The sequence below is a fragment of the Mustela lutreola genome, chromosome 2 (assembly GCF_030435805.1).
Source record: "Mustela lutreola isolate mMusLut2 chromosome 2, mMusLut2.pri, whole genome shotgun sequence".
In the NCBI taxonomy this organism is placed as follows: Eukaryota; Metazoa; Chordata; class Mammalia; order Carnivora; family Mustelidae; genus Mustela; species Mustela lutreola.
In genome coordinates, this window is record NC_081291.1 from 83,210,076 (window position 1) to 83,229,010 (window position 18,935).

An 18,935-nucleotide genomic window follows, 5' to 3' on the forward strand; every position below is an offset into this window, starting at 1 on the left:
GTGTTGGGATAACATGAACTATCACAACAAATAAACTTGGGTATTTCAGTAGTTTAATATGGAAAAGTTGATTACTCAATCACTATAATAGTTGAATATGAGTGCTCTTGTTCTCTTCCATATCGTGATCGAGATGGCTTGCTAGTTCCTGCCCTGAGGCCTCAGAATCTTCTACCTCCATCTGGAAAACAAAGAGAATGTAACTAGAGAATTTTTGAAGTTTCCAGCTAATGACATACTTGTTTTACTTAGGCCTTTCTGATCCTCCCTGTAAACAGCAGCCCCTTAATCAAGGAGCTGGGACCATGTCCCATGACTCCCAGACATGATCATATTAATCATCTCATGCCTGCCCCGTGACTTCCTCTCTTACAGGAAGCCTTATGGGGTGAACAATATATCAGGAGTTTAAAGACAGGCTCGGGCCCTGTATTTGTACCACGGGCCTCACTGGCTTCAGTTTAATCCCAGTCTTGTTGGACTTCAGGTTTTATTTATCTTCTTAGCCCAGCCATGGATGCATGAATGCATGTAAGAATGAATTTCTTCCTTGATCCAAGGCAGCACCTTGGATTTTGTAGATCCTGGTAATGAGGATGTCTTACAGATGGCTCTGATGTGCCCTCTCAAAGCAGCTAGATTGGAACATGGGGCCATATGCTCTAAAGTTTGAATAGTATTTTTGCCTTCAGTCGGGTCCCCAGAAAATTATTCCTCCATTGTCTGCCTTTGTGAAAATTAAGAAAAACAAATGCCTCATTTTGCTGTCAGTCCTGGTTTGCCATCATGCAGTCAGTCATCAGAGGGTCAATTCATGGAATCCTTAGTAGTTCATGTTGTTTCAATAATGTTGCATTAAAATTGCCTTCCCCCATTGTTATATAACATTGTTACAATCATAGTCTCATGAATTGTTTGAATAACATCATGCTATTTATTTCATGTTGTAATTTACTCTTTATTTCAGAAGTTTCCAGGCAAAATGAGACCAGAAAAACAAAGTCATTTGAACAAAGGGAAGCAACAGTGTTTGTTATACTTCATTCTCTGTATGATGTTTCCTTTTAAGAAGAAAGTTAGCTCCAAGTTATACTCAGGAAAAGAAAAAAAAAAAAATCAAAGTTCCAACAGGGTTAGGGCCTCTTATCCACTTTTGTGAGAGAAGGTTGGCATCACACTCCTCCTACTCCTCCCCCTCCCCCCCCCCAATTCCTAAGTAATTCACATGGCTCCATGGCCCCTGTGAACACCAGGCTGTCAACCTTCCTGGCCTGTTAGAGCCAAGCTTTTTCCTCAGTGGCCAGAGTTTTCACCCACAGTTAGCCACCAGGGGGCCGCCTATTTGGAAAAAAAAAAGGGGGGGGGCAGACTCCACAGCTTTCCTCCAAACCAACCAAAACATCCCAGGGCAGCTTTGGAGCAAAGCCCAGGAACTTGCCTGCAAGGGAGGACAACTTCTGTCCAGCTACAAAACCCGCAAGTCCTATATGGTATAGCTTTATTACAAGGGAAAAATAAAACCAAGCCCGGATTTATCGCCGACAACCGAAGGGATTTAAGGTCCGTGGAGAGGGAGGCCGCTCCCTCTCGCCAGGGAGTCTTGAGGTCTGCGACTTTTCTCTCTTGAAGTACCTGAAATATTGTGCATCCAGGCTTAGGCAACAGTTTCCGAATTCCTGACAGTTGTGGTTGTTAATGCTGTTCGCTAGGGTGGTGGCTTCTCGCCCCTTTCCGTGGGATGCTCACAAGACACTGGAATAAATCACGTCACTGGCTGGAAATCTGGAAAAGTTTCCAATAAATCATCTATACATTGTTCAGGCAGTTGAGGATACAAATCGTTATAGCTCTATCTCATTGCTGTACGAATAAATGTGTATATTGAATAATGAAGTAGGAACTGATTTAATATCCTCCACGAGAAAATAATTGTGCTCTCTCGTCAAAATAGTTTTTTTTTGCAACTATAGTTTCGTACCGACTGCAGTTTTTAGCTTTTTGGGTACTCAATATTTTTACAAGCATTCTTCTAGCCCAGAATGCAGCTGCCCGCTTCATTTTCTCCCAACCTAAAAACCCTTGGCTTTCAAGACTTAGACTTGAGGTGGGGGGCGGGGGGGCATTTTAAAAATTCATATTTGCCTGGGGCATAACTCTTCAAGAGTATAAATTACTTTTGTCTTCCGGGTTTTATTTGTATAGATCCAGGGCAAGAACAAAATCATAGGGCTGCTCTTCTGGAACCTGTGGAGTGTCTCAACTTTGCACACATCTTCCAGGATGTGCATAATTGGGGCGGAGGGGTGTCTTGCTCGAAGGCAAGTCAGGTATTTTCCAAACTATCATGGGGGATGGGGGGTAGGGGGCTGGGTGACCGTAAGGGAACTCCAGACTACCCGGCCCGTGGGAGGCCCCAGGAGGAGCCAGAGCGCTCTGCCCGCCCGACACGCGCCACAAGTGGTTTGGAGAAAGAGGGAGGAGCGTGATGGCAGGGGCCGCGCAGGTCTTGCCGGGCAAAGAAAAGCCCGTGCTTCTGGAAGGTCCCCCGCCTTCTTGTCCCTCGTTCCCCATTTCTTCCTTTTTTCCCACCAGAGGAATGACGCCCAAACCCGAACCTCGGTGCGCACGCCGCCGGGTGGGTGGACGCACGGCCAACCAAACCACCGCAACACTGCCACTCTGGGAAGGGCACCCTGGGTGGAGGGCACGGCCAGGACGGGGAGGAGAGGGAGCGCCCGAACCTGGGGAGGCAGGTGCGGAGGCGGCCCGCCCGGGGCGGTGTGCACGTGGGCCGCTGGGTAGGGGTCCGCGAGCGCAGAGGGGCGGACACTTCTGGGCGCCGGTCCCGGGCCGAGCGGCGGGCGTCGGGTGCCAGCCGGGCGGCTCCGGACGGTCGCGGCGGCGGGGCGAGCCGCTGGGAGGCCATTTCCTCGCTGCGCCCCTGGCGGAGCCGGGTTTGCTTGCTCTTGGCCGCCGCCGCCGCCGCCGCCGCGCGAGTGGGATCGCCGCGAGGGTTGAAGGGGAAACCAGGTCACCGGTTCGCAGACGCGGCACTGAGCCGGCGCCCCGGGCCCCGAGTAAGGCAGCGCCCGGAGAGCTGGCCGGGGCGGGCCGGGCGCGCGGGGGGCCCGGAGAGGCGGGGACACGGGTGCCCGGACCACACTCGCTTCCTACGCCTATAAAAGTGGAGTGGCCGGGGAGGGCCGCCGCGGCCCTGGCGGCGGCCGCCTCTCTTCGCCCAAGGAGTTGACATTTTGCAGGACTCGCGCGACGTCCCGTCGCCTGCGCTCCCCGGGACCCCGCCGCCGGGAGGAGGGGGCGGAGGAGGGTGGAGACTGCGGGGCTTGGCCAAGGAAGGCGCACATCCTCGGGCGGGCGGCCGTGACGCGGCGGGGATTAACTTTGCATGAATAATGTGAGTGCGCTTGGAAAGGAGACCTTCGGTTCCCCGGGCTCGGGGCAAGCGCCCGCAGGCTGCCTTCCCCGGGCAGGGGCGCTCAACCCAACCGTCTCGAGGGCACTGGTAATTTGGCGAGAGGACTGCGCGGAGGCGGGGGCGTGTGGGGGAGGGGGAGAAGGAGGAGGGGGCGGCAGCTCCAACTGTCCAGAAGGGTGGGCAGGCTGGCGGCGGGGGTGTCGCGGAAACCTGAGGGGTGCGGGCGGCGAAGCTGGGCGCGCAGGCGGGCGGGCAGGCGAGTGTGTGTGTGGTAGGGGGGTGGCGGATTGTCAGCCGCCGCGTTACCTGCCTCCGCCGGGTTCTGCACCCCGGGTCCGGGAGGAGGTGCCCCTCATGCTCCGGCACCGCGCGGCGGCAGTCCGGGAGACCCAGCGTGGGCAGTGGTGGAGCCGGGTGGCTGGGGGCCCGCTCCAATCGCGCGGCTCCGTTCCTCAAACCCCCAAGCCCAGCTGTTGACAGGCTCCTTGTGAAATGGAGTTTGGCATCCTCAGCGCCGAACCGAGTGGAAGTTTCCATGATGAGGAAGTTCTGTGACACGGGGGTTCGGAAAAGGTTGGCAGACACCGGCGGCGGGGGGGGGGGGGGGCGGCGCGGAGCGGGAGGCGGTTTAAAGGGACTGTGGGTCCCTCATCCCCCTTTTTTCTCTCCTGCTCCGGAACTCCGGGGTTTGGAAAGGAGAATAATCCTGAATGTTGGCGTGCGCTGTTGCCGGTGCCTGGCGACTTGGCTTCTCCCCGCCTCCTCGGGGACTCGGTGGCGATTTCGCTAGCCTCCTGGGTCGCGCTTCTTTGCCTTGCTCCTCTTTTGACGCAGCATCTTCCTCTGGGTCGCCTCGAGTTGGTTCTGGCAACCAGGAGTTGTGCCAGCTGTGCTCTCCCCCGCCCCGGCCTCCCGGCCCCCCCCCCCCCCCCGACCTCTTGCGGAGGAGGACTAAACTAGGGGAGGTTTTCTGTTGGTTTTTTTTTTTTTTTTTTGGTTTTTGGTTTTTTACCCCTAATATAGATCGCTTCTTCTTAGCTGCGGTTGTCATTTTGGAGGATGATTTCCCAGTGATTATTGTTGGATATTGTTGGATAATTAATGGATATTAATCCATTGTTGGATTAATATTAGTGCTAATTCATGGGTTGGTTTGTTTGTTTGTTTGTTTGTTTGTTTTTAGTTTACTAAAGGTTAAATGTATAATTTTCCCCAAATGGGAAATTTTACAGAGAGGGTCTAGATGCTTAACAATTCATAAACTGAGTAAAAGAAAGAGTAAAGAGTTTACCTGAACAAATGAGTTCAGACTCTCCACCCTCCCTTCTCCACACATGTTTGAAATTTGTGAAGATTCAAATACTGTGCCTAATCGTGGGTAAATAAGTTTGAAACAAAGTCTTCCTCTTAGCCTGTTAGTGGTCTAAGGTGCAAGTGAGATGCAGTTTTAAAGACCAGTTTTGAAGTTCAAAAACTGAAGCATTCCTTGGACAGTGTGTTAATGATAGAGCACAGCAGTTTTTATAATGGTAAATGTATTGGATCATGTAGACCTGTTGAGCAATATCTTTACACTATTTGGCTTTATTTTAGTTTAGTATGTTTATTGCAGTTTAATACTATGTAGCACGTACTAGATTACAAAGTAATAAAAATTGCATTTTAGTCAGAATATTCCGTGATTCATTCTGAAAATTCACAGTGACTGATCTGCTCCCTAATTCACTTCTGCTTACCTTTCTTATTCTGAAACAGGTCAGGGACTAAGAAACATTAAAGAGAAAGGTTTTTGCAAACTGAGGGCTGGGGCATGGGAGGGGGAGAAGGGGGAAGAAGAGAGTGGTTGGGTTATGGACTTTGGGGAAGGTAAGTGCTATGGTGAGTGCTGTGAGGTGTGTAAACCTGGCAATTCACAGACCTGTACCTCTGGGACTAATAATATTATATGTTAATAAATAAATAATTTTTTTAAAGAGAAAGCTTTTTGAACAGTGGATGTTTTTAGGAGTTTTCATGCCAATTGGCTAAGGGTTTTAATTGAGGCTAACAGAAATTCAATAGTAAGCGATTTGTTTGGGGGTACTACATGGGGAGGCATTGATGTACAATCATTTATTATTTGTACATGTTAAACTGATACTATCAGAATCTTATTTTTAATGAATGTCAAAGTTTGATATATATTGGAAGTGGGACCATCTGGTAGTAGATATGATTTGTTTTTCTTTTTTAGTGAGTGAGAGTAAGTGCTACTAAATATAGCCCTAGAACTATTTTTTTAATGAAGCAATTCCTGTTGGCATTATAATGCAAAGGCATAATTTTATTGACATTGGAATATTGTTTTATGGAGTAACTGAATTTACAAGAGGAATAAACATTCCACTTCTCCCCTTTTAGATTCTTTATTTTGCCATCATAACAAATCAAGACAACTTCTTTTTAATCTAGCATTTTTGGGAAAAGGTGATTTCTTAAAATTTCCTTAGGAGAAGAGAGAGCTGTGGATTCCTTTTCTTTCCTGGTATCTTTGCAGTTGTTTGAAGGACAGCATGTGTGGAGGCACAAATGGGTTTGCAAGTTTGTTTTTTGGAGTTTTTTTAGTAAGCTCATATTTTTGATGGAAATCTGAGTAGGGGTGATTGGTTTCTTTAGCTCCTTTTTGTCATTGTAACGTTAAGATTTTGTGTCACCTTCTTAAAAAGCCCTTCCATGACCATGTCAGCAAGGGCAGTCCCTCATTCCTTCTTAGAACCATCATACTGTTTTTAGTTTATTTCTTTTTCTTTCTCTTTTTCCTCCTTCCTTGATCTTATTTGCAATCTGAATTGCCATTTAAGTTGGTACTTGTTGAAGACCTATCCCCCTGTCTAGAATCTAGAGTCCATGAGAAAGAGGCTTGACTTCCTCTGTAACTCGTGGTTCTCCAGCATCTTACATAGTGCTTGGCACTCAGAGCTGGAGAAATCTTTGTTAAATAAATGAATGGTTATGCCCAAACATATTCTTAAAAATACCTAAGCATCCTAAGTGGGTACCAACTGGGTACATCAAGACCTGTGCCTGTATATGTCTGTGTGTCCTGTGTATATGGTTCAGTCTTTATCTCTGTCTCCCCCTGACCTTCTTTATTTTCGGAGAGGAAAGGTAGTCCCATTCTATAAAGTGACAATGCTGCGAGTTATTTCTGCATGTTCTTCCTGAGGTCATTTGCCTGGAGTGCACAGAAATTCTCTGCAGCAGTTTGTCTTATACTTTACCTTGATTCCCTGAAGACATTGACCTTCAACTTCCTGGGGATCAACAGAATCTTGATGAGTTCCAGAGGCATTGTCAGTGCTAAGAGTGAAATTCCAGGGAACAGACATCACTGATGATAGCAGTGCCTTCTCCCTCAGCAGGTTCAGGCAGTGCCTTTGGCCTTGGAAGCCTAAGGGGACCAAGGGCCTGTGGTGGTATAGTTGCTCTACAAAAGTAGCAGTTGTGGCAGGGGCAAAATCGGACTGTCAGGGTATACTACAAGACTGAAAGGGCCCTTAGGGGTAGATTTGAAAAGAACCTGCTGGTGAGTGGATGTTGCAAGTAAAGTCATTCGACCTTTCTCCTTGGCCTCTTTTCACACTTCCATAAACAGACTCTGAACCAGAAGATTGTGGGAAATACTGCATTATCTGCATTTTCAAGGGACCAAGGTGTGATACCCAAACAGTCATCTCCAAATGAGCTATTCATGGGAACTCTTTTGACAATTGAGACAAAAATGAAATTACAATGGGTGATTATAGTAATTTGTTTTTGTTTATAGAGTAGGGACTTTCAGAAATGTGTCTGCAAAAATGCATAGTAAAAAATCCCACAAAATGATGACATTGGTAAAGTGGTAGGGGAAGAAAGATCAAGATTTTATACAGGGGTAAAGATAATTAAACTGAAATCCTAAGTGTTTATTGCTTTGGGATATTGCTAAGCTCTCAGCTTCCCAGTGGCCAAGTTAGCAGGAAAAAACAGGGTCCAGAAATGGTAGGTATGCATTAAAGTTGTAAGGATACATCATGTAACATTTGTAGAGGGCTTACTATGGGGTCTGGCAACTAGTATGTATTTCCACGAAATATCAAATCATGGGGTGGCCAGTACTTGAACTTCAGTTGTACAGAAAATGAAATGTTTGGTCATCTTTTATGAGAATAAAAAATGCAGAAGGCATAATGATGAAAAGAAACCCCGTGGGAGTTTGTCTTTAGGAGTCTGAGCTGCTGTGGTTCAGCAGTGGAGATTCTGGCAGTTGTCCTCAGTGCAAAAATAGAGCTCAGAAAACCTAGAGGAATGAATGGTTAACATGTTCTTTAGGCCGACTTTCTCAAATATCCAGTGTCTCAGCCAGCTTTTGACTAGAGCAATCTGAGAGGACAGGACAGCCAGGTACTTGAAAATGACCCTATGGCCATAAACCCCCTGAACAAGTGATCTTGACACTTTGCTTTAGTTTCTATAGCTCTTATCACCCTGCAGAGCATTTTGGTTTTGTTTGCATTTGTCTCCCCCTCTAAACTGGGACGAAAGACTATGGGTTTATTCATCCTTGACTCCCCAGCACCTAGCAAAGACCTGGACACATGGGCACAGGGAAACACTTGTTGGAAGACTGAGCGGGAGAGGGAAAAGGGGTGGTGCTTCTCTGTCTCTTCTGATATTGGTATTAAAGTGTCATCTTTGGACTTTGTTTTGCCCAAGTTGAATGTTCGCTGCCTGGATTGAATTATATGTCTATATCATAGCTAGAAGGGCTTGTTCTAGTGTCTGAACTAGTTGAGCAAAGGATGGCAAATTAACTCCTTGCTTTATTTACAGTAATTTTGATTATTTGACTTGATTTCTCATTCAATCTACAAAAATGTGTGTACCTACTATGTGCCTGGTTCCGCCAGTCATTTTGCAGCTCAGTGTGCTGCCTAGTGACCTGTAAGACAATATGCATGTATTAATACAAAGGGATCAAGAAATGGTCTCCACTGTGATAGAATAGATATGCCCATTGGGCATCCTCATAGGGCCCCCTAGACAAAATCAAGTTATTTTTATCTGAGGAGTTGATTGTTTTGTGGTTTCTCTAGCCTATGTGAATTCATGTAAATTGCAGTAGGATTCCGCCAGAATTCCCTTGGTATCCAACCTGTGTGGGATTGAATATATTTACACCAGTGAATCTCTGATTAAGGATGTTCACTCTTCACCTTAAGTTCTCAAATTTGTTAGTCAATTATGATGTTTAAGAAGTTGGGGAGGGGGAAGGATCCAAATCACTGAGTCACAGATCATGTATTTCCATATGCTTCTCTTAACAATCTGGCCAACTGACAGCTAGGCTGGTGCTTGTGTTGTTTGGTCCATACTGTCCTAATTTCAAGGGACTTTGGAGACTTTATGTGCTGGCAACTGTTCTTGTGCAGTACTATTTTTATTGAGTGAGGAACTGAGCTCTGCTGTGGACTTAGGTATCTTTTCCAAACGGCAAGTTAGGAGAGCCTGGAAATAAGACCCAGAAACCTTGACTCTGTGTCCCCAGAAGCTTATTGTAGCCTTTCCATTATGATAGTTGGACACTCTAACATAAACATATCTGCCTGTAACACATAACAACATATATTATAATGTGTACTGTGTATATAACAGTGTAACTGTGTACCACATATACAGGCGTATGTGCTGAGTGACAGTAACAGATAACAACTAGGAAAGGACTGATCCAAACTAAATTCCTCATTCAACTTCCTAGTTCCAAATGAGAGGCTCCATGCATCATGGTTTCTCTTCCGTGGGGTTTATTCAGAAAGTCATGCGTGATAAGCTGAGTGAAGTAAAAGCCTGGACAAAGGAATACCAGTTGACAGCAGGTATATCTTCTTAATTTGGAAAATACACTTTTGTGACTCTTCCGGGGGTTTCAGGAATGTTTTTGTTGAGAAGAGTAGAGAAGATAGTCATGGTTTTTGTGGCATTTTGCATGATCATGACATTCAGGAACCCATGGAATATTCTGACTCATGATGTACACTGTTCAGTGGCTCTCAAGATGGTTCAGATATACTTTTCCCCTTTAGACTCTGTTTTCTCAGATTTCAACAATGCTTGCACAGAATAGGTGCTCAGAAAATAATGATTGACGATAATGATTCTGACATTCCTGGGTTTGGGTCAACTTTTTCATATTTCTCTCCAATATGCAAAAGTGTGTCAGCAACTTGCGTGTCTGTGCAAGCAGAATCTGCCTCTGTGACAAGTGTGTGTCATGTTCTTACACACAGTGAAACAGGCAGTGCTTGTCTCTGGCTTCAGCTGTGGTTCCCAGGCCCAGCTTCCAAATTATGGTGAGAAATGCCACAGCCACACTGATTCCCAGGCTAAAAACCCTGTCATCACTTTGAGTCCTCATCCATATTCCTGAATATTTTGGCAAATCTTCATCTTATTTTACATTTTACTTATTTAACTAGTTACTTATGTTACTCTATGGTCAATTCTGTTTGGGAAATCATGAGTTTAACAACTTAATGCAAGAATTTTTCAGAGATTTTTTGTTGTTGTTGTTTATGCTAGGTTGTACTAGGAATTCCAAGAGGGAGACCAAGTAACAAAACTTACTTGGTCACCATATTCTTTGTGTGTGTGAGTGCAGGTGTGTGTGTAAAAACTCAAATGGCTGAAGTTCAGTGCAAGAAGTTGTGAGGTTCACAGCATTACACTTTAAAAAATTAGCCTCATTTGTTTTGAGCTCTGACTACATTTTATAATAACTGATCACTCCTATGAGCAGCTTCAGCCCCCACAGCAGAACCTTGCTGCTTTTTCACACAAAAAGTTCTATCAGTTTGTTTTCAACACTGATTCATGTTACCACTGTTGAAGTGTTTTTGCAATGATGTAAAAATCATGCTAAATTACTGTTACTTTTTAAATATTATAATCTTTTCTTGACTTTATTTCTGATATTTAGATGTATTAATTTACAATTGCCAGAGAATGGTTTATTTCTGCCATATGTGGTTTTGTTTGCTTTTTTGAATTTTCACCTAAGCTTCACTATAATTTCTACTCCAATCCCAACATCTAGAGATCTGGAATAATGTGTTTGTATCTGAATTATAGCTATAGTAAGGGGAAGTATAAGGTTGTATATTCTTGTATTATCTGTCCTTTGATAAAAAAAAAAAAAAAAAAAAAAAAAAGAACCAGGGAAACCTTACACAGAAAAAATCTTTAAAAAAACACTTTCAGTTATGGCCTATGTGGATGATGAACATATCAGCTGATCCTGTAGTATAGTAGTTGGAAGGGATTTGAAAAACATCTTGTCCCCCTGAGGCAACTCAAAAACACAACACAACACAACAAAACCCCTAGGCATTTGGCTTCTTAGTTTGATCTCACACTCTATAGTTTCATAAACACAAGGTATTGTTAAGAGTACATTCCATACCCTGGAATGTACTCTACATGCATTCATTTCTGTTAATCAAGAATATATGTTTGGATTTATATTTACTGAGGTTGCCACAAAAATCAAGCCTTAAAGGGCACCTGGGTGGCTCAGTGGGTTAAACCGCTGCCTTCGGCTCAGGTCATGATCTCAGGGTCCTGGGATCGAGTCCCGCATCGGGCTCTCTGCTCAGCAGGCAGCCTGCTTCCCTCTCTCTCTGCCTGCCTCTCCATCTACTTGTGATCTCTCTCTGTCAAATAAATAAATAAAATCTTTAAAAAAAAAATCAAGCCTTAAAATGAGTAAACTTATTTTTTTTTAATCCTGTCCATCCTTCCATTCCTCTATCTTTCTATCTCTCCTTCTGTACCTCTGTACCACTACCCATCATCCACGCGTCTCCATCCATATATGCATTGGACATCTGCTGGGTGCCCAGGTCTGTGGTAGGTGTGAAGACACAGGGTAAAATGTGAAGAGACATGATAAAAATCCTTGCTATGGAGATGCTCAGGGATTCCTGAGGCAATCTACAAAAGTTAATTTGGTGTATAACAGTGTTTCTCCACCTCAACCATCTCTGCCATAGAGGGCTACCCTGTGTATTGTAGGATGTTGAGTGGCATCACTGGTCTCTACCAACTAGACGTCAATAGCTCCGCCCATACCCCAGTCGCAGTTATCAAAAGTGTCTCCAGCTATTGCCAAATGTCTTGTGGGAGGCAAAAATCACCCCTCCTGCAAACCACGGGTATAGAGTAAAGAACCAGGTTTGTGGAGTGGGAATGTGTGCATTCAAAGCCTGGTTTTACCTGGCTTTGTTGCATGTACTCAGTTTCTCATTAAATAGGATCAGGTAGCATTTGACCCACAGCTAAGTGTTCCTAAATATTAGCTATTGTATTGATGGTAGAATTAATACTTCAACAGGCAATTATAATAAGTTCTATGATGGAGTAAGTAAGAACTCAGTGAGAACTCGGACCTGGGAGTGGGGTGAGTTCTAGGCAGTAAGAACACCATACACCAACATATGAAGTGGGGTAAAAGTGTGAACCCTTTGGGAATCTGCAGGAAGCCAGATCTGACTGATGCTCAATGGACAATAAATGAGGTTGTTGGAACAAGTAGGAGTCACACGGTGGAGACTTTTTTGGCCAGTAAGGAACATAAAGTAAGGAAGTAAGGAAATTAGACTTTGTCTTAATAGCATGAAGAGAATAAAGAATGTTCAGAAAGTCAGATTTTTATTTTAGAAGCGTTCTTTGGGATAGGTCTTCAATGGGAGAGAGACTAGAAATGATGAGCCCAGTTAGAGACTCTTGGAATAATCCACTGAGAGATGAAGGCTGTCAGAACTGAGACAGTTATATGTTGCCATGATGTCTTTGGGAACAGATTTCACTTTTTCCAAGATGTGGCAAAATTTTTCTAAGTTAATTCCAATAATGAATATTTTTAGCAAGATGGCTCTACATTTGGGAGAATTTCAAGTTTAATTTGAAAGCAGATTACATGATAGATTCTCTTTAGAATGTTTTCAAATAAAGCTTAATTTAAAGACCATCTCACAGCCTATTCATAGCTGAATATTACTCAAGGGTTTCTCTGCTATTGTATACATATGTCTACAGTTCCCAGTCAGACAGAAACGTACTCCTACACAGCTACATTGAATTATTGACATTGTTGTGTTCAAATTCATTAATTAGTATTAAGTATTGATTTTCTGAGTGATAGAGATTTTATTTCTTTAATGATCAAAATTAGAGATGGATAGAGAAGATGAATGGATGAATGAATGAATGGGACATTATGGAAATATTACCAAATTGAGAATAAAACCATTTTGGACAAGTCTTTTCACTTATCTGTGTTTTAATTTTCTTAGTCATAAAACAGTAAAATTTATCTGGATAAATTAGGTAATCTCAAAGTTATCCTTAGTGCAGAGGCTGGCAAACATTTTCTATAGTGGGCCATATAGTATTTTCAGTTTTTCAGGACATACAATCTCCACTGAGACTACTCAATTCAGCTGTCATAGTGTGAAAGCAGCTGTAGATAGTATGTGAATAAATGCTCATGTCTGTGTACCAATAACCTTATTTACAAAAACAGAAGATGGGTTGTGGTTTGCTAATCCCTACTAGGCTGACAGGAATACAATAGAAATATAATATGAGCCACATATGTGGTTTGAAATTTTATTATAGTCACATTACAAATAAATAAAAGCAACCAGTGGATTCAATTTCAATAATATATTTATTTCACCTGATATATTCAAATTATTACTAATTTGTAATCAATACAAAAATATTAATGAGCTGTTTTAATTTTTTGTATTAAATCTTCAATAGCTGGTGTGTACTTTAGACTTGTAACACATTTCAACTTTAACTAGTCATATTTCAAGTTGGCTAGTAGCTGCTATAATTGGATAATATGACTTTAGGCCCAAAAAATGCAATTTACCCAATTCCACACAAAAAGAAATTATCTGCATTATTTCGAGTGATCGAGAAACTTTCCTTTTTTTTTTTTTTAATTTTGCCACATATATAGAGGTTAGGAAAACACTTCACTTTGAAATAAAGAATGCACAGTGGCTAAAACAAACAGTTTATTTTTCACTCCTGTGCTGTTGAAAACTGCTCTTCCTGACTGGTAGCTATGCTCCACAGCCATTCGGGAGAGTCTCAGTTCCTTTGGTCTTGGGCTCCTCCTTCCACTCATGGCTGCCACGATCATGTCTTCATTGCATCGGACCCCTGGAAGGGAATGAGAGAGTGAAATACATTGGCTTCTTCACTACCATGGCTTGACAGTGATACAAAACCATTTCGCACAGATTCCAGTGGTGAGAACAAATTGTGTGTCCCCACCTAAGTGAAGCGGGATCCATAGTCCCAACTTGACAGCCGCTGTCCCATGATGACTCTAGAGCAGCGAAAGAGGAGCGGGAAGTCCTTGGTGGTCAGGGAGCTGTCTTCCCCATGTACTACTCTGTTTTTAAACTCTCATCTGGCCTTCATCGTATCACATCACTGTCTTGTTACTTCTGAAGGCACTGACCAGTGACGAAAACATCTTGATGGTCATGAGGTAAACCTTTCTATTCTTTGGTACGGTACCATCCTCCTGTCTGACCTAATTCTCTTTCCTCACTTCCTTCTTATTCGTTTATTAAAGATTAAAGATCTTTAATCTTGCTGGACCCGACTTTTCCTTGTAGTCTTTGACCATCATTTTTATTGCCTTGGTAGATTTATGTGGATCATAAAATGCGCATAGTATTGGGAGTTTGCCGATCAATCTTGATAGTACTGGCACAGGATTAGAGCGCTGATTTTCTAAGGGAAACCAAAATTCAGAGTAGAGATATCAGGAAACAGAGGCCAGAGCTGATTCTTGATGTATTGACAGAGGTACTGAAGCCATTTTCCTGGAATCATTTTACAGAACTTCAGACTGTTTAAATAAATGACTCATTACATAATATCTTGACTAAAAATACCAATTTTCCTAGTATTTATCTTATTGTTGCTGACTACAATGGAGACCCCTCTTTTTTTTTTTTTTTTAGACATAGGGGGTGTTTGCTTGTTTTCTTTCCAAATTACAAACGTGCTTTATCAAATATTCAGCGTGTTCTATAGAAGTGCCTCTCCTGAAGGAAATGTAAGAGGGGCATGAATAATAAAGGTGAGGTAAGTGAAAAGAACAAAGAAGCCTTTTCCTTCTAACTATGCATATTTTACCTTTCTGGAAACCTTATTATTTAATTATGATTAAAGTGTCTTATTCTAAGAAGTAAGGAAATGCAAAGAACACATACATCTTGGATTATTAAGAAATAAGGCTAACCAGTGATAAGAAATGTCATGCTGAGGACATGTGAAAGAAAAAGAAGTAATTGTATCCTTTTAAATTAGCCTGGGTAGGGTTGTCTTCAACTCCACAAGCCTATTTTTATAAAATATTTTGCAGTGCTTTCGAAAATTAAATTTTGCAATATTAAGAAGTTAATCCTGATAAATGCCTCTCAGGTACAGAATCCAGCTAATTAATTCTTGATATTCCATAAGAGGGAAGAAATAATTCTCTGAATAATCCCTAACTTGTTACTGGCCCATCACCGGGGTCTCTGGGGTCCGGGTGACTCACAGTGTAGGTGCCGGTAATGTCTCATTCTAAAGTCCCATCACAGAGCAAGGAGAAGAAATTCTCCCCCCACACACACACCTCTGTTGGCCAAGTGTGTTGTGAAGAGGGGAGAACTGAGGGTTGTGGGTCCTGGATTGGTTGACGGCTGAGGCACTGGAGAGAGATCAGGATGTGGGGTGCTGGACATCCACACAGGTGTTGAGTTGGATATCTGCTTCTGTTTTAACCCAGCTTCCCCCAAATCCTTCATTTGAGGAGCTCCCAAAACCCTGCCCTGATTAGTTAGGATTGAGATCTAAATTCTTTCTAGTTCTGCCCTGCTTCAAACATGCCATTTCAATGACAGGTTTTCTCACCCCTTTGTCCAAGGTAATATTACATAGTTAGTCAATTACTATATTTATTTCTTCACTGTGCAGTGTCCAAACCTCATATCAGTCAATGAAATAGATATTTCTTTGCCAGATTTCAAGTTCCAAGAGGGCAGGGACTGTGTGTGGAACAAGTTTAGTGGAGTCTAGAAAGTAGGCCCAGAAAGTGGGTGCTGAGTAAGGCTTTCTTGCTGTTTTGACCAACCACACGTAGGCTGTTTTCATATAATCAGGATGAATCTAATTTTAAAATGAACAACGTGTGTGTCCTCAGATGAACTAGAATATACACTTACAAGGCCCTGCTGTCCTGCATTATAAATAAGGGAATAGGTTGTCTGGCAGGAAAAAGCTCTGCTGTCCTTTTTCCTTTTTCTTTAAAAAAAAGAAAGAAAGAAAAAGCTATCCACACATAAGAACTGAGATAGAAGATCTTCCCATTTCCTCAACTAAGTTGACAAGAAATCAGGGCCACGAAGTAGATGCTCTCTGCAAAGGTGAAACCCAGCAAAAACCCACAATCCGAGAAGAGTGGCTTCTGAGGGTTTGTATAGAAAAGCCCATAAGAATGGCTTGCTGTAGATAGACCTGGAACTTGGCAGCCTGATTCTTCAACTTGTATAACAACGAGGACTTCCTTAAGTGATGGGTTCGAGTTTCTACGGGGACAACATTCTGAGACATGACTCTTGGACGGACGTGTTGCTGCAGTGGCATTTTTCACAACACCTAGCTTTTGTGTAGACTTTTTCTGTTTCTTAAGATCTTAGTGTCTCAGAGTTCCCATTACATGGAAGATAAATGATTTAACACTGCCCAGAACCGGTTTACAATTCACTTCTCTTCTTTGTCTAGCAGGGTTTTGAAATAACTGTTTCATTTTTGTTATTTTGTGGTTGTAAATCCCCACCAGTGATTCATTAAAGTTCCGTTTGAACCATGGCTGTGGTTGGTCTTCATCTCTGCCTCTTCCCAGTACTAGAGTAAGACCCCCCTCTAAGAGTCAAGTGTTGCTACTTAGTTGAGTTCTTGCCGAAGTTTGACTTTAGGGGCATCTGAAACTCATAGGGCTTATGTTTGCATTTCTTTCCATCCTTAAGCAAAAGATGTGGTTTTGTTTATTCTCTCAATGGGAGAGAAAGGAATGTGCCTGGAGTTGTGTTTCTGATGGTCTGAAAGAAGTGGGACCAGTGCCTGCAGCTCAGAGGAACCCAATGATTCTGTGCTCATGGACCTTAACGATGGAAAAATCAGTCCCTCTAAAAACAGAGGACTCAGCTCTTTTATCAGAGGAACGTGAGACTCAAGGGGCTGCCAGCCCAATATTCTTTCAGAAGACTTGCCATAAGCAGACCAGAAGATGAAAATTCATATTCATATTATTTTGGGGGGGAAGATCAAGAAAACACCAACAGGAAATGGGTAAGTCAGCCACGGCAGGGACAGTAGCCAATAAGGTGGCATTTTCAAACCAGTTACCACTGTGGGCACCTGAAGCTTAATCTCCCACATGAACTCTGGGAGACAGTGTGGGACATGTGTTTCATAGTTACGCCACCCATGATGCAAGAGAGAGCATATTTACTCACCAAAACCTGTCAGACGTTAGTTAAGGACTGCCTCCAGAGGCATTTGATTCCCTGGTATTTCAGGACTGCCGTTTGGGCAGCTGTGAGCACACCTCCAGGCAAAGGAATGCAGTTTTTGGCAGTCACAAGACATGCTGGTGGGCCCTGATGTGGTGCCCATGGCTATGGGCTCAGGGCGCCAGCAGCCTCTACTACACTTAAGCCTTTCTAGTCATGGGCATATTACCATGCAAGGTGTCCTAAACCCCCATTTGCACCCCAGGTCTCCTTTACATTCTGCTTGGTTCTTCAGAGGGGCAAACTGCCTTGAGCTGATGCAGTGGAGCTGACCCCACCAGCATTTGATCTAGGATTGACTAGAGAAGGATCCCTGGAATCAGGAGACACAGCCAGACTTCCTACCCTCTTGCTCAGCCCCATCATCCTTCTCCCACACTATCTTCATTCTAAGACCTTACTCTTCACCTGAGTTAGCCTAGTGGGTCTGGTGAGTCCATTCTCTCTCCTGATCACGTCTATTCCTGTCTGTGCCATGACTACCCCCACCTCCCCAAGCAGGATTTCTCAGCTTGGGTGTGATTGGTAGTTCAGAGCATATAATTCTTTGTTTGGGGGAGCTGCTCTGTGTCTGGCAGAGTGTTTAGCAGTATCCCTGCCCTCTACCCACTGGATGCATTAGCATTCCAGTCTTGGGTTGTGACAATCAAAAATATCTCCAGACATTGCCAAGTGTCCCCTGAGAATCCTAACTGTCCACCTTAAAACCACCGCCTCGGACCTTAGTTCCAAATCTTACTCCCACCCTCCCCCCATCTTCATCAGTTATAGATGCCCATTTATTATTGTCCTAGTCCTAATGGGAGGGGTCAGGAGAGGCATTCCAAAATCCGGGAAAGGTGAATATTTTTCTCAGTTGACTTTGATATACCTCCTACTCCACCTTCCCATGCCCATAGTCTCGCCAGGAATTCAGAATCACCATCCTGGTCTGTCTCTCTCTTTTCCTCCCCTCCTTTCTCTTTTCCCTACTTGCACTATGGACAACTGCAATTTGGAAGATGCCACCTCTCATTTCTGTCCCCTTTGTAAAAGCTCTTGCTCAGTTCAATAAAGCAAACACTAATGGCAAATCAGTGAACAAAGTACATAGTAAGATGTTACATATTATTTTTTTAAATTATGTCCACCCACTCATTCTCTTATCAAACATTTTTCCAGCACCAGCGATGTGCCAGGTTTATACTCGGGTACAGTGGTGAGCAACACATTCCCTGGTCCCTTCAGATAGATATACAAAATGATAACACAAAAGACAGCCTCATCAAAACGATGAATATTTTTATTTTATCAATACATGTATGCCCTAAATTCTGGAAGCTGGAAGCACAGAAAGCCAGTATTGTACCAGGAACAGTTCCAATTACTGGCACAGTCTTTCCTAGTTTGGGAATTCTAACTATATGGCTTAAAATTAGGACATTATTTTGCTTTAAACTACAGGATTTATTTCTGTCCCATTCAGAAGTATTGTATGAGCACAGTCCACCTGGACAAGCAGGTTTCACGGTGTAACAAGTTCCTGAAGTGAAATGTTAATAAGTCTCTCACACTTTGGTTTGCCAGAATCTCTTCCGCTTTTCCTGCTTTACATCATCTAACAGTTGTCCACATTTTTAGGCAATCCCTTCCAAAGGGGCTTCCAAGCAATTAGAAACAGGGTTGTGCTGCCCCAGCTTTTTTGGCTGGGGTTGGTTATGAAGAAACCAAAAAACATCATGGCCACTGTGGAGAGGATTATAAAGACTCTGATGTCCCTGGGAGATCTGCTGAAGGAGGCCTCCTTGTTTGGCCGCACTGAGGGGCTGTCTGCAGCTTCTGGAAATGCTTGGGGT

General features: G+C 43.4%; 2 protein-coding genes across 10 annotated transcripts in view; one reads left to right on the forward strand and one right to left on the reverse strand.

The window, feature by feature from the left end:
• Positions 1 to 36: 36 nt before the first annotated feature.
• LOC131824482 (uncharacterized) lies at positions 37 to 3,973 on the reverse strand. Its single transcript, XM_059162485.1, has 2 exons — positions 1,633 to 3,973; positions 37 to 181 (listed from the first exon to the last, which is right to left on the reverse strand). The coding sequence occupies exon 1, from the start codon at positions 3,971 to 3,973 to the stop codon at positions 3,032 to 3,034; it is 942 nt and encodes a 313-aa protein (XP_059018468.1). The 3' UTR covers positions 37 to 181; positions 1,633 to 3,031.
• THRB (thyroid hormone receptor beta) overlaps positions 2,547 to 18,935 on the forward strand; it is a 384,236-nt gene continuing 367,847 nt past the window's right edge. For 3 of the 9 annotated variants that reach the window (XM_059162471.1, XM_059162484.1, XM_059162481.1), the window contains exon 1: positions 3,394 to 3,523. The gene's annotated coding sequence lies outside the window, so the exon portion shown is untranslated. Of the gene's footprint in view, positions 2,636 to 2,981; positions 3,078 to 3,274; positions 3,524 to 3,904; positions 4,010 to 18,935 lie in introns of those variants that run through there. The other 6 variants (XM_059162472.1, XM_059162482.1, XM_059162483.1 and 3 more) reach the window with 5 other exon arrangements.